Here is a 14,347-nt window from a genome sequence, read left to right as displayed (position 1 = left end):
GGTTCAGGGACTCCACCCTGAGCGCTGGAGTCTTGGCCACGTCACACAGCTCTGAATTATGTGTATGCTGTTCCTTAGAGCACATGCATCAGTGACATCACCGGCTACTGCTTGCTAGAATATCTCCTAAACGGTGCACGTTTAGGGGATATTCATATTATCTACAGGTAATCTTTATTATAAGCTTACCTGTAGGTAAAAATAAAAGCAAAGAGTTTACTACTACTTTTAAATCTGATTTTACTGGCTGGATGTTTGTTCTATGCCAGTGGCTTGAAACCCACAAAGCCAGGTAACTAGCTGGAGAGCACAGTTGCTTAGTGGTGAGCACTTCTACCTTGCAGCACTAAGGTGCTCTGTTAGAATTCCAATCCGGACACTACCTGTGTGAAGTTTGCATGTTCTCCCCTGTGCTTACTTAATCGGTTAATGGGATTCTGCATATTCCTCTCTACAGTTGCCTAGAATCTTGTACACCCGATTGATCTCCACTGTTCCAGTATAATTGTGTGTCTTTTAGAAACAAATTAAATTCTTAAAAAAAATAAATTATCAGCATATTTGCTTTTTATTTTTATGTGCATGCAAGTTAAAAGCAAAAACTGTGCTGAGTATAGTGCAATCATTGCATGCAAAACATAACTCAAAGTCTGTGTTACCTCGTACTCATAATGCCAAATCAAAGGGAGATTTCAATTGTCCCCAGACATGTGAGCTCTGGAGACCGTAAGAGGGCATACTTGAAAGGCTTTCCCATAATTTGAACGTATAAATTAAAAAACCTTCCTAGACCTCTAGATCATCTCTTCTTCCATTTTCTGAAAATATAGATAAGTGCACCCTACCAGACCAAAATATACTTCAACTGTTGTGAAATCTAAAAACACACCCACAATAAAAACATAGACAATGGAGCCATTTTGAATTTCCCCGGCATTCCCCTTCATGTTAAGCCTCCTGAAAAGTTTGCAGCATTTAAAAGGAGCTTGTTTGCTTTGCTAAAAAAAAAATCTTGATTACATTTTAAACACTCCATCAAACAGGAACAAAAGACCATGGCGTGCAGTCATCACACTTCCTCAAAGCTTTAGTGTATGTCTTTTGTACCTGTTTTTTTTATCGAGAATGGCAAGTGTGAAACCATACAAATTTCACGTGAATTTACAACTAACTGCTTAAGCCCATCAATTAGATTTTCTTTCCTTCCACCATGGTTTGATGAAAGAAAATTGCTTGGGTCCCCCATCAACGCAGTCTGTGAATGCCCCTGCAGCGCTGCCAGCAGTGGTAGCCTTATCGCAGAACACAATGATTACTGCTAGTGGCTATAGCTTGCAGTAATCGTGTGTGTATGTATATATATATGTATGTATGTATGTATATATATATATGTGTATGTATGTATATATGTATATATATATATGTGTATATATATATATATATATATATATATATATATATATAATCTCACAAGCTGGTTTCACCCAAATCGAATAATGGATTGACTTGGGTACAGTCAGCATGGATCGATATTCGTCGGTCCCTGCCGAACTGGCTGGATTACGATCCATGCATGAGCCAGCTTTACGTTGAATTTCTGGCTTCCAGTGCAGCGTGTTTGTTGTTTTTTTTTTTTTTTTGTTTGTTTTTTTATAATGTATATAGCACATACAGGAATAAAAATGTGCTTTGTTTTAACCAGTTAGTTGACCATCCATTTTTTTTATATGCAGGTCAGAAGTTGAGGTGGGCTTTACTTGGATGCTATGGATAAAGCGATGCTAGTCGCATATTTTTTTTAAGAAGCATAATGAGATCTGTTTTATTTTTGAGGATCTGGTAGCTAATGCACTATCTTTCTGATTTTAGTTAAGTGTAAGGCGGAAAAACACTAAAGAGATGTTTGGCGGATTCTTCCGGAGTATGGTGAAGAGTGCTGATGAAGTTCTTCTCTCCGGAGTGAAGGTGGGGTCCTTGGAGGCTTCATATCTTTATATATCTTTTTATATATATATATATATATATATATATATATATATATATATATATATATATATATATATATATGTGTATATATATGTGTATATATATATATATATATATATATATATGTATTGTGTATGTATTGTGTATGTATTGTGTATGTATTGTGTATGTATTTGGACGTGTGTATGTATCTACAGTGGGGAAAATTATTTGATCCCCCTGCAGATTTTGTAAGTTTGCCCACTTACAAAGAAATGAAGGGTCTATAATTGTTATCATAGGTGTTTTTTAAATGATAGAGACAGAAATCGCGCACATCTTCCTGGTTGGCGTGTCTCCCTAATCCAGAAAAAAACCCATGATACAAATGTTATAAATTTGAGTTGCAGTTCAGTGAGTAAAATAAGTATTTGATCCCCCTACCAACCAACAATAATTCTGGCTACAGTATGTGCTCATGTGGTACAAAGATTAGTCCTGTCAATTTAAGAAGATGCTCCTAACGACAACTCGTATGTATAAAAGACACCTGTCCACAGTATCTTTCTTCCATTTAAACCCACCATCATGGGCAAGACCAAAGCTGTCAAAGGACATCAGGGACATGATTGTAGACCTGCACAAGGCTGGATTGGGCTACAAGACCATCAGCAAGAGGCTCGGTTAGAAGAAGACAACTGGTGGAGCTTTTATTCATAAATGGAAGAAATACAAAATAACAATCAATCACCCTCGGTCTGGCGCTCCATGCAGGATTTCGCCCCATAGGGTAAAGATGAGCATGAGAAAAGTGAGGGATCAGCCTAGAACTACACAGGAGGAGCTTGTGAATGATCTCAAGGCAGTTAGGACGACAGTCACCACACAAACCATTGGTAACACAATACGCTGCAATGGGTTGAAATCCTGCAGTGCCCGCAAGGTCCCCCTTCTCAATAAGGCACATGTACAGGCCCGTCTGAAGTTTGCCAATGAACATCTAAACGATTCAGAGAAGGACTGAAAGTGCTGTTGTCAGATGAGACCAAAATTGAGCTCTTTGGCATTAATGTGACTCTCAGTGTTTGAAAGAAGAACAATGCTGACTATGACCTGAAGAACACCATCCCTACAGTCAAGCATGGAGGTGGAAACATGCTTTGGGGCTGTTTCTCTGCTAAAGGTACAGGCAGACTTTGCCACATTGAGGGGCCAATGAACGGGGCCATATATTGTAAAATCTTGCATGAGAACCATCTTCCCTCAGCCAGAACACTGAAGATGGGTCATGGATGGGTCTTCCAGCATGACAATGACCCAAAACATACCGCCAAGGCAACAAAGGGGTGGCTCAAGAAGAAGCACATGAAGGTCATGGAGTGGCCTAGCCAGTCTCCAGACCTTAATCCTATAGAAAATTTATGGAGGGAGCTGAAACTTTGAGTTGCCAAGAAACCTTAAGGAAGAGCTGTAAAGTGTAGACCAGAATCCCTACTAAGATGTGTGCAAACCTGGTAACCAACTACAAGAAACATCTTACCTCTGTGCTTGCCAATAAGGCTTTCCCCACCAAGTACTAAATAATGTTTTGCTTGAGGATCAAATACTTATTTTACTCACTGAACTGAAACTCAATTTATAACATTTGTATTGGTTTTTTTTTTTTTTTTTTTCCTGGATATTTGGTTGATATTCAGTCTCTATCGTTTAAAATGCACATATGATAAAAATTATAGACCCTTCAATTCTTTGTAAGTGGGCAAAGTTACAAAATCTGCAGGGGATTAAATTTCCCGTAATATATATGTGTATGTATATATAAATATATAGATATTTATTTATATTTATTATTATTATTATTATTTTATATGTATGTGTATGTAATCAATCCTTGAAAAAATATTCATACCCCTTTTAAATTTTCCACAATTTGTCATGGTACAACTGAAAACTTAAATTTTATTGGGATTTTATGTGATGGACCAGTACATAATTGTGAAGTGGAAGGAAAACGATAAACGGTTCAACATTTTTTACAAATATATGAAAATGTGGCGTGCATTTGTATTCAGCCCCCCTGAGTCAATACTTGTTGAACCACCTTTAGCTGCAATTACAGCTGCAAGTCTTTTGGGTATGTCTCTACCGGTTTTGCACACCTAGAGATTGAAATCTTTGCCCGTTCTTTGCAAAATAGCTCAAGCTGTGTCCGATTGGATTGAGAGCGTCTGAACAGCAATTTTCAAGTCTTTCCACTTGGATTTGGGTCTGACCCTTGACTGGACCATTCTAACACCTGAATAGGCTTTGAGCTAAACCATTCCATTGTAGCTCAGGCTGTATGTTTAGGGTCGTTGTCTTGCTGGAAGAAGGTAAACCTCCGTCCCAGTCTAGTCTTTTGCAGACTCTAACAGGTTTTCTTCTAAGATTGCCCTATATTTGGCTCCATCCATCTTCCCATCAACTCTGACCAGCTTCCCTGTCCCTGCTGAAAAAAAACGTCACCACAACGTGATGCTGCCACCACCATGTTTCACGGTGGGGATGGTGTGTTCAGGGTAATGTGCAGTGTTTTCCGCCACACATAGCGTTTTGCTTTTAGGCCAAAATGTTAAATTTTGGTCTCATCTGAACATAGCACCTTCCTCAACACGTTTGCTGTGTCCCCCACATGGCTTCTTACAAATTGCAAATGGGACTTCTTATGGCTTTCTTTCAACAATAGCTTTCTTCTTGTCACTCTTCCATAAAGGCCAGATTTGTGGCGTGCATAACTAATAGTTGTCCCGTGGACAGATTCTCCCACCTGGGCTGTGGATCTCTGCAGCTCCTCCAGAGTTACCATGGGCCTCTTGGTGTTTCTCTGATTAATGCTCTCCTTGCCTGCTCTGTCAGTTTAGGTGGACGGCCATGTCTTAGTAGGTTTGCAGTTGTGCCATACTCTTTACATTTTGGTATGATGGATTAAACAGTGCTCCGTGAGATGTTCAAAGCTTTGGGATATTTTTTTTTTTTTTTCTTGCCTAACCCGGCTTTAAACTTCTCCACACTTTTATCGCTCACCTGTCTGGTGTGTTCCTTGGCCTTCATGATGCTGTTTGTTCATTAAGGTTCTCTAACAATCCTCTGAGGGCTTCACAGAACAGCTGTATTTATACTGAGATTAAATTACACACAGGTGGACTCTGTTTGCTAATTGACTTCTGAAGGCAATTGATTACACTAGATTTTAGTTAGGGGTATCAGAGTAAAGGGGGCTAAATACAAATGCACGCCACACTTTTCACATTTTATTTGTAAAAGATTCTGAAAAGCATTTATCATTTTCCTTACACTTCACAATTTTATGTGCCAATTTGTGTTGGTCTATCACCTAAAATCCCAATAAAATACATGTACGTTTTTGGTTGTAACATGACAAAATGTGGAAAATTTCAAGGGGCACTGTGTGCTTGTGTATATTTTTTCAAAATTCTATTTTTTTCCATCTCTTGCTTTCCATCCTCTGGCGTGTGTGTGTGTGTGTGTGTGTGTGTGTGTGTGTGTGTGTGTATCTATCTCAGAGTGTCTTTCTCCATGTTGATTGCATAGTTTGTACACAATGACCCTTCTATGGTATGTTGTAATCCTTTCCTACCTCCTAACCCCATCTCTCATCACTTTTTCTTCTGCACAGGAAGTTGATGAATTCTTTGAGCAAGAAAAAATATTTCTTGTGAATTATCACAATAGGATCAAGGACTCCAGTTTTAAGGCTGACAAAATGACAAGATCCCATAAAAGTTTGTATACTTTTACAGAATTGATTGATTTATTTTCCTTTCTCATTCAGTGTATGGCTTTGCAAGCTGCGCTCATAGCAAATTCTAATGGACAAGAACAATGTTTTGGGCATGTTTTATTCTAACTTGATTTGAAATAACTCCTGAACGTCTGTGCAGGCATTTCCTACATCAGTCTGCTATTGCTTCCCTCAGCGGGGTTAGGCGGTCTATCTAGAAAGGCAGCTCTGGTGTCATGCCGGTGTTATGTACAGGAGGTGGACTTGCTTTATGGGTGCCTCTGTCTGTTGCTGCTTTTCCTACATTCCCAAGTGCCCACTTAAACACTTTGTAACTGTTCCACAAGTCCAAGTTAAATAGAGGTGTGATACAATCCGTTTGTTACTCTGGAGGGCGCTCAGAATAGTGCATATTGAAGAGATTGCACTTCTTACCTCTGTAAAATCACAGCAGCGGGTCTTTGTGTTTCTGGTAAGTGTCCAGTACAGCAATCCAAGTAAAAAAAAAAGAAAAAAACCCGAGCCTTTTATGGCAGGTCACTCTTTATGTAATCATAAATTCAAAAGACTAACACCAAATAAAACTTCTAGCTGATTAAGTTTCTTGAGCAAAGCGCATGCAAATTTTTAAGGAAGTTTAATATAACTGCCTTGAAAAAGAGTGCCCATTGCACAAGAAACATTCAGTTGGATGTGTTTTATTTGTTGCCTGCCGTGCGTGCCCTTGATTTTGTTTTCTTGAATTGTTGCATTGGATACCTTGTGAGAAGGCTCAGGGCTCCTCGGGGTGTTTGTAGGATGATGTGCCCTGCAGAGCCCTCTTCATAGCAGCCACAGTATGTTGGCAGATTTACCTGCCCAAGGATTGATGCTTCGCTTTTTAGAGAGCTGGACCCCGGGATCCAGTGCTTGTTTTTTTTCAGCCATATTTCCTGGCGGGGTGCTTTTATGGGTCCAATGGTGTGGAACCTCCGATAAAAAGGGGTCCTACTCCTTGAAGGTTTTTAAAACCGAGCCCACAGTGAGTGGTGAAGATTGGGTCTGTCTGGTTTACCACGGAACCCTGCAGCTGGATAAGGTAAGTGGAGATTCCTAAGGAATTTTCTAATTCTTATGGGTTTTCTCCTTTAAGTAAATGTTATGCCTAAAGTCGCCATGGGAGGCTGTCAAGAGAACGTACCAGTTCCATGCTTGTCAGTCTCGCTCTGTGTCAGTACAAGCTGCACACTTCCCCCGGTCCCAAGCCTCAGGTAAGATGTTGGAAGGGGGGCTTTTCTTTTAGACATCCACCACCTGGACTGAGGTATTTCTTTCACTCCAGGAGGCTGCGGCAGCGCGGACCAGTCGGTGGTATGCTGCGCCGCCACCACCATAGCACGGCGGTTTTCTTCCAGCAGCTCTCTTCCACCCCAGCCCCCCTACATGCCAATACGATCAGGGCCCCGCTCACGCGGGAAAGAAGTCTTTTTTGAAAAAAGAGAGGGGGGTGCGGTGGTAAGTCGGAGGGGGCGGGGCTTAGTGCGGCGTCGGCATGCTTCAACTTTCACAACGCAGAGGCTGTGTAGGTTATAAATACACCTTTTGCAGTTGCATTCAGCTGATGGAGGGACACAGAGCAGACGGGGACATCAGCCTGAGCCTTGATAGCAGCGGCAGTTGCTGAACTATTTGCTCAGCAGTTGGTGCATTTTCTGGTAGTACCTCTGCATTTGTACTTAGCACTATGGGCAGAAGGGGAGGTACAAATACCCCAAAAGCAGGAGCTCAAAGGGATCTCCCTCAGGCTCTGAGTACCCTCCCTCTGCAATGCCATTCCCCCGCCCCCCCCTCTTCCGAGGGATCAAGTAGGGAAGGACCTTCTTCAGCTTCACAGGCTGAGAAATTGCTGGTGCAATCTTACTGAAATGGTCCGCTCCACATTTAAGCTACCCTTAACTGAGTCGGTTGAAAAGCCCACTTCTTGTTTGTGTTCACTGAAACCTCCTCAAGCTTTGCGTGCCTTTCCTGTCCATTCATTGCGGGAAAAGCTTATGTATTCTGAGTGGGATCACCCAGATAAGCGTTTCTTCCCTCCTAAAAAGTTTTCAACACTTTATCCAATGGAGGAAAAGTTTACAAAGATGTGGGGTATACCAGCAATTGACGCTGCCATATCCTCTGTGAATAAAAGTTTAATTTGTCCTGTTGACAATGCTCAAATGCTTAGGGATCCAGCCGATAAAAAATTGGAATTCCTGTTAAAAAAACATTTTTTTTCTTTGGCAGGTTCAGTAGCTCAACCTGCAGTGGCGGCAATTGGGGTATGTCAATCCTTGAGAGACCACTTAAAACAGGTGCTCAAGGTTTTCCCTGAACAGCAGGCCCAGGATTTAGCCGAGCTGCCAGGGGCTTTGTGTTCTGCAGTTGACGCAATCATTCTATTCTTCCGACCTCTCGCCTTACGCTTGGGTTGGTGCATATGCGTAGAATCTTGTGGTTGAAAAATTGGTCAGCTGAAGCACCATGCAAAAAGCTCCTGGCTGGGTTTTTTTTCTGCGGTGAAAGGCTGTTTGGGGATGATTTGGACAAATATATCCAAAAGATATCAAGTGGGGAAAGTACCCTTTTGCCAGTTAAGAAAAGGAGTAAAAGTCCCTCATTTAAAAGTGCTCTTTCTCTAGTGCCGTGGACATCAGCCTCCAGGCAGTCGCGACGGCCTCCACTGTCTGGTTCAAGAGGTAAACCTCAGGGACAAAAAGTCCTGGGGGAGGAAACCTGCAAGACAGAACACTAAAGCCTCTTTATGAGGGGGCACCCCCGCTCGCTCAAGTGGGGGTAAGACTTCTACAGTTCTCAAGGGTCTGGCAGGAGGAGTTTCAAGTCAGATGGGCGGTCTCCAGAATAGCTCTAGGGTACAAACTAGAGTTCCGAGAATTCCGGTCTCATTTCCTCGGGTCAAATGTTCCCAGAGATCAAGAGAAAAAGTTGTCTCCTTCAAACGTTAGACCGACTTTTGTCGCAAAAAGTGATCATGGTGGTCCCCATGGAGTAGCGGGGATTGGGGTTTTATTCAAACCTTTTCACGGTGCCAAAACCAAATGTAGGTGTCAGACCCATTCAAGATCTCAAAGATCTAAACCGGTTCTTGAAAATCCAATCTTTTCGCATGGAATCAATCCGATTAGTAGTCTTCATCCTACAAGGAGGAGAACTTCTGGCATCAATCGACATCAAGGATGCATACCTGAATGTACCTACAAAACTTCTGGCCTTTCCTCTGGCCAGATTAAGGACTCAAGGTATAACAATTATAGCCTACCTAGACGACCTGCTCTTGGTAGACCGGTCGGTAGCCTGCTTAGCCCAAAACATGGTCACCACCGTCAACTACCTGAAATACCTAGGTTGGGTCCTCAACCTAGAGAACTCTTCTAAAGCCAGTAAGAAGATTAGAGTACTTGGGTCTGGTTATAGATACAGCCCAGAAGAGGGCGTTTTTACTCTAGGCAAAGATCAGCGCCATAAAGGAGCTGGGTCAGGGCAAAGAAGGGTCCTTCTATTCGCCTCTGCATGAGGTTGTTAGGAAAAGATGGTGGCTTTAATTTGAAGCGGTTCCCTATGTTCAGTTTCATTAGAGACTGCTGCAAAACAGTATCCTATCTGCCTGGAACAAGAAGGTCCAGGTGCTAGATTTTCGTCGCCAAAAGTGCACCAGAGCCTCAGTTGGTGGATAATATCTGAGAATCCGGGGGAAGGGGAAATCCTCCTTATCGCTTACCTGGAAGGTGGTAACAGATGCCAGCCTTTCGGGTTGGGGAGCAGTCCTGGAAGAGGCGACTGTCCAAGGGAAATGGTCCAGAACTGAAAGGACCTTGCCCATCAACATTCTAGAGATTCGGGCAGCGTACCTAGCCCTCAAGGCATGGACATTCAGGTTGCGGAATTGTCCTGTCAGGATTCAATCCGACAATGCCACAGCAGTGGCTTATATCAGTCACCAAGGGGGCACCAGAAGTCATGCAGCCCAGGGAGAGGTAAACTGTATCCTAATCTGGGCAGAAAAGCATGTGCCGTGCATTTCAGCAATTTTCATTCCAGGGGTAGAGAATTGGCAGGCGGACTACTTAAGTCGCCAGCAGTTGTTTCCGGGGGAATAATCTCTTCACCCCGACATCTTTCTGGCTATATGCCAAAGATGGGGGATCCCAGACATAGATCTGTTTGCGTCCAGGTTTAACAACAAAGTCGACAACTTTTTATCAAGAACAAGGGATCCGCTCTCATACGGAACAGATGCGTTGGTGACCCCGTGGGATCAGTTCTCACTGATTTATGCATTCCCTCCTATTCTGCTGCTACCACGACTTCTTCGCAGGATCAAGCAGGAAAGGAAGTCGGTAGTACTTGTGGCCCAGAAGATCTTGGTATGCAGAGATCGTAAAAATGGCAGTAGGGGCCCCATGGACCCTACCACCACATCCAGACCTGCTATCGCAGGGACCAGTGTTCCATCCTACCTTTCAAACGCTAAATTTAACGGTTTAGCTATTGAAACCCACATTCTGAAGAATCGTGGGCTTTCGGGCTTAGTGATATCTACATTGATAAATGCAAGGAAGCCAGCTTCCAGAGTCATTTATTATAGAATCTGGAAGGCATATGTTTCCTGGTGTGAATCCAGGGTTTGGCATCCTAGAAAATGTTATAGGTAGAATCCTTGCCTTTCTGCAAAGAGACATTATGCTGGCCTTGAGTACTATCAAAGGCCAGGTCTCGGCCTTATCGGTATTGTTTCAACGACCACTTGCTTCGCATTCTTTGGTCTGTAGCTTTATACAGGGGGTAACGCGGCTTAATCCACCGGTTAGGTCACCCCTGAACCCCTGGGGTTTGAATTTCCTTCTGTCGGCATTACAGAAACAGCCTTTTGAGCTGATACAACATATTCCCTTGGTCCTTTTGACAAGGAAGCTAGTTTTTCTGGTGGCCATATCTTCTGCAAGAAGGGTATAATTGGCTGCTCTTTCTTGTAAAGAGCCATATTTAATCATTCACAAGGATAGAGCAGTATTGCGTCCTCATCCTAGTTTTTTGCCAAAGATGGTGTCAGGTTTTCATTTAAACCAGGATATTGTTCTACCTTCATTTTTTCCAGAACCCTGTTCTACGGAAGATAAGTCACTACATTCTCTGGATGTAGTGAAAGCAGTCAAAGTCTATTTGGAGGCCACTGCTCAGATTCGGAAAACAGATGTTTTGTTTGTTGCCTGAAGGTCCTAGGAAAGGACAGGCAGCGTTGAAATCTACTATTGCTAATTGGATTTGTCAAGTAATTATTCAAGCTTATGGTTTGAAGAGGAAAGTTCCACCTTTTCAAATCAAAGCGCACTCCACCAGGGCTGTTAGTGCTTTGTGGGCAGTGCATCACCAGGCCTCCATGGCTCAAATCTGCAAGGCCGCAACTTGGTCTTCAGTCCATACATTCACCAGATTCTATCAGGTGGCTGTAAAAAGGCACGAGGATATCACCTTTGGGCGCAGTGTGCTGCAGGCAGCAGTATAGGTCCTCAGGTCTGATTGCACCCTTCTTTTGTTTTTCTTCCTCCCCTCAGAGTGGCTTTGTGTCCTGTGATGTACGATAAAGAAAATACGATTTATATAACCGCTTACCTGTAAAATCCTTTTCTTGGAGTACATCACGGGACACAGAGGTCCCTCCCCTCTTTCTGATTACACGTGTATTGCTTTGCTACAAAACTGAGGTACTCAGTTTGAGTACAAGGAGGGGTTATAATAGGGAGCTAAACTTCCTGTCTAGGGTTGGCCAGTGTCCATCATCTAAAGGTGCCTATATAACCCACATAGTAATTACTGTGGCTCTGTGTCTTCTGACATTAAAGCTGGCCAATCGTGGTCCAGAATTTTTATTTTTTTTCATCCTGAATTAAAAAAAACTGCAAATTCTCCCATCCACGCAACAGAGGTGTAAATAGTGGTCAATGTTATCTGTTGTAACAACATGTCAATCTTTTCATGTTGGCACTGACCCTTTCCTATATAGCAGAACATTTGCTTAGCCAAAGTCTAATCCCATTTAACAAATAACTGTCTGCTAGGTAGAATAAATAATCCTATTAACCACACGTCAGATTGTAGGGAAAAAAAGTGAGCTGCAGAGATGTCACTGCTCTTGGTGTAGCGATATACTGTAGTTTGGGCAGTGGGTATATTCCCTTTTTCAAGATTCTGACAAAATATTTTTTTTTTTATGTACAGTATAACAAAGCGTTAAATTTTCCTAAGAAACGATAAAAAGTGAGATTGCTTTTATTGCTGCACTGGGAGTTGCTCGTTCCTTGCCGTTATTGTCTACCAGTAGTGTCATGACCCTCTATGCCTTTCTATTATTGCTTCCTGCTTTCTTTGCAGATGTTGCTGATGATCACATCCATGTTTCGGCTGCCCTGGTCTCTGTAGCTGAATCGGAGAGCACGCCACTTAGAAAGTAAGTGTAACTGTCAGCTGTGGGCGGAAAAGAATGTGGAGTAGGAAGTCGTTTTAATGACTTCCCCTTTGTTGGATAAACACATTCCATTCAGCAGAGGCCCAGAACGTTTACAATGGTCTCATCTAGTACACCCAATGTTCAAAGTTCTTTAGTGAGCAAAGGAATGTCTGTCATCTAGAATGCACCACAGGGGGGCAGTGTTGTTTTGGTTTAGTTTTCAAATGTGGCCTATCATTGCCTTAGAAATGCTGTGTGGTAACGTGAACAATCTGTCTAGTTATTTTCTGTGTGATTGAGGCTATTTTATAATGAAATCAAATTATAGAAATATATGTGGAAGGAATTGAGAGCATTTGCCTACATTCAGTGAGTTCAAACAGATTGGATAGCATTGCGGTCTTCCAACTGTTAAAAATCAGTCTGATTCAGTGCAATGAGGCAGCTAAGTAACATTATTAAGAAAAGTACATTTTGGGTGTTGGAGTGAAATGTTAAGGTAAAGCTGTGTGTTGTTGTGTGGTTTTTTTTTTTTTTTTTTTTTTTTTTTTTTTTAGGGTTAAAGAGGAACTCTGGGCATATAATTCTAACCCTTGAAACCACTAAGCAACTCATTCACTCCCTTGTTATATCTCGCCTTGACTTTTGTAACTCCCCCCTCATTGGCCTTCCTCTCTGCAAGCTTGGCCCTCTTCAGTCTATCATTATTGCAGCTGCAAGACTCATCCACCTTACCAACCATTCAGTGTCCGCCACCCCTCTTTGCCAATCCCTCCACTGGCTTTCCATTGCCCAACGAATAAAATTCAAAACAATAACCTGCAAAGCTATTTACAACTCTGCCCCAAGCTACATCACCAATCCTATCACCAAATATCACCCAAACTGTCCTCTTTGCTCCTCCCAAGACCACCTCCTCTCTAGCTCTCTTGTATCCCCCCCCCATGCTAGTCTCCAGGACTTCTCAAGAACCTCTCCCATCCTCTGGAACTCACTACCCCAATCTGCCTAATTTGGCCCATTTTAGGTGATCCCTGAAAACTCTCTTCAGGGAGGCCTATCCTGCCTTCTGCTAACAACCAAATCTTCTATTTCCCTCATTAGTTCATCCCTCAGTTACTACTTTTTTTGTTTCACCAGCCCCTCCCTATTAGATTGTAAGCTTGTAGGAGCAGGGCCCTTCTAACCCTATTGTATTGTCTCCCTTTATATTGTAAAGCACTGTGCAAACTGTCGGCGCTATAAAAATCCTGTATAATAATAAAAATGGCATGTAATGCGGCTCTTCATTTAATGTCGAACCCCAATTCCAAAAAAGTTGGGACACTATAAAATTCACATAAAAACAGAATGCAATGATTTTAAAATCTCCTAAACCCATATTTGATTCACAATGGAAAACCTATCAAATGTTTAAACTGAGAAAAGATACTATTTTAAGAAAAAAATAAGGGGGGGCGTGGCCTGGACATGGCGGAGTATGGTCGCTTAGAGCTCGAGCTCCCGACTCTCGACCCACTTATTGCGGCTGTAATGCCATTTATTCAACCGTGGGCTACCCGGCAATGAGCTATCGAAGGAAAGGCAAACACAGGGGATCCTCTAAGATTAACCCGGCCGCCCAGATAGACAGGTACCTCAGGGAAAGGATCAAAGCTAGCCCGGAGGCCCGCACTGAGACAGCACGTGGAGAGACCCGGCCATCTTCTTCGTCAGCGGGAAGCATGGCGTCCTCTCAACAGATGAACTCTCAACCATTGACGGGGATCCCAGTTCTATTGAATCCCTCTATGGGCAGCCAGTCGATCTCCGGTTCTCTGCAGATAGATGACTCGGATATACGGACACTGTTAAAAGCGCTCCCAACTAAGGCGGATTTAGAAGCTCTCCCTACCAAAGCTGACATGGAGGCGCTAGTTCTAAGAATGGAGGAGCAACACCGCTGCGACCTTTAGAAGTGCAGGAGATTGACGAGCGTTTAACTAAAGAGGCTTCGGTCGGTTCGTTGGAAAGCCGAGTGACACAGCTAGAGAGAGCTCAGCAGAAACAGCAGGAACAGCTTGCAGAGGTGCAGCTGCACACCGAGGATTTGGAGAACCGGAGCCGCAGACAAAATT

General features: G+C 42.7%; 1 protein-coding gene across 1 annotated transcript in view; it reads left to right on the top strand.

The window, feature by feature from the left end:
* SNX5 (sorting nexin 5) overlaps positions 1-14,347 on the top strand; it is a 95,368-nt gene that overhangs the window by 48,189 nt on the left and 32,832 nt on the right. The window contains exons 6-8 of the mRNA XM_073628162.1: positions 1,870-1,965; positions 5,642-5,747; positions 12,155-12,230. Coding sequence (XP_073484263.1) covers positions 1,870-1,965; positions 5,642-5,747; positions 12,155-12,230 — 278 coding nt within the window. The remainder of the gene's footprint in view (positions 1-1,869; positions 1,966-5,641; positions 5,748-12,154; positions 12,231-14,347) is intronic.

Source organism: Aquarana catesbeiana, linkage group LG04 (assembly GCF_042186555.1).
Source record: "Aquarana catesbeiana isolate 2022-GZ linkage group LG04, ASM4218655v1, whole genome shotgun sequence".
In the NCBI taxonomy this organism is placed as follows: Eukaryota; Metazoa; Chordata; class Amphibia; order Anura; family Ranidae; genus Aquarana; species Aquarana catesbeiana.
The sequence above is the reverse complement of the archived record's forward strand: the minus strand, read 5'-3'. Positions and strand labels throughout refer to the sequence as shown.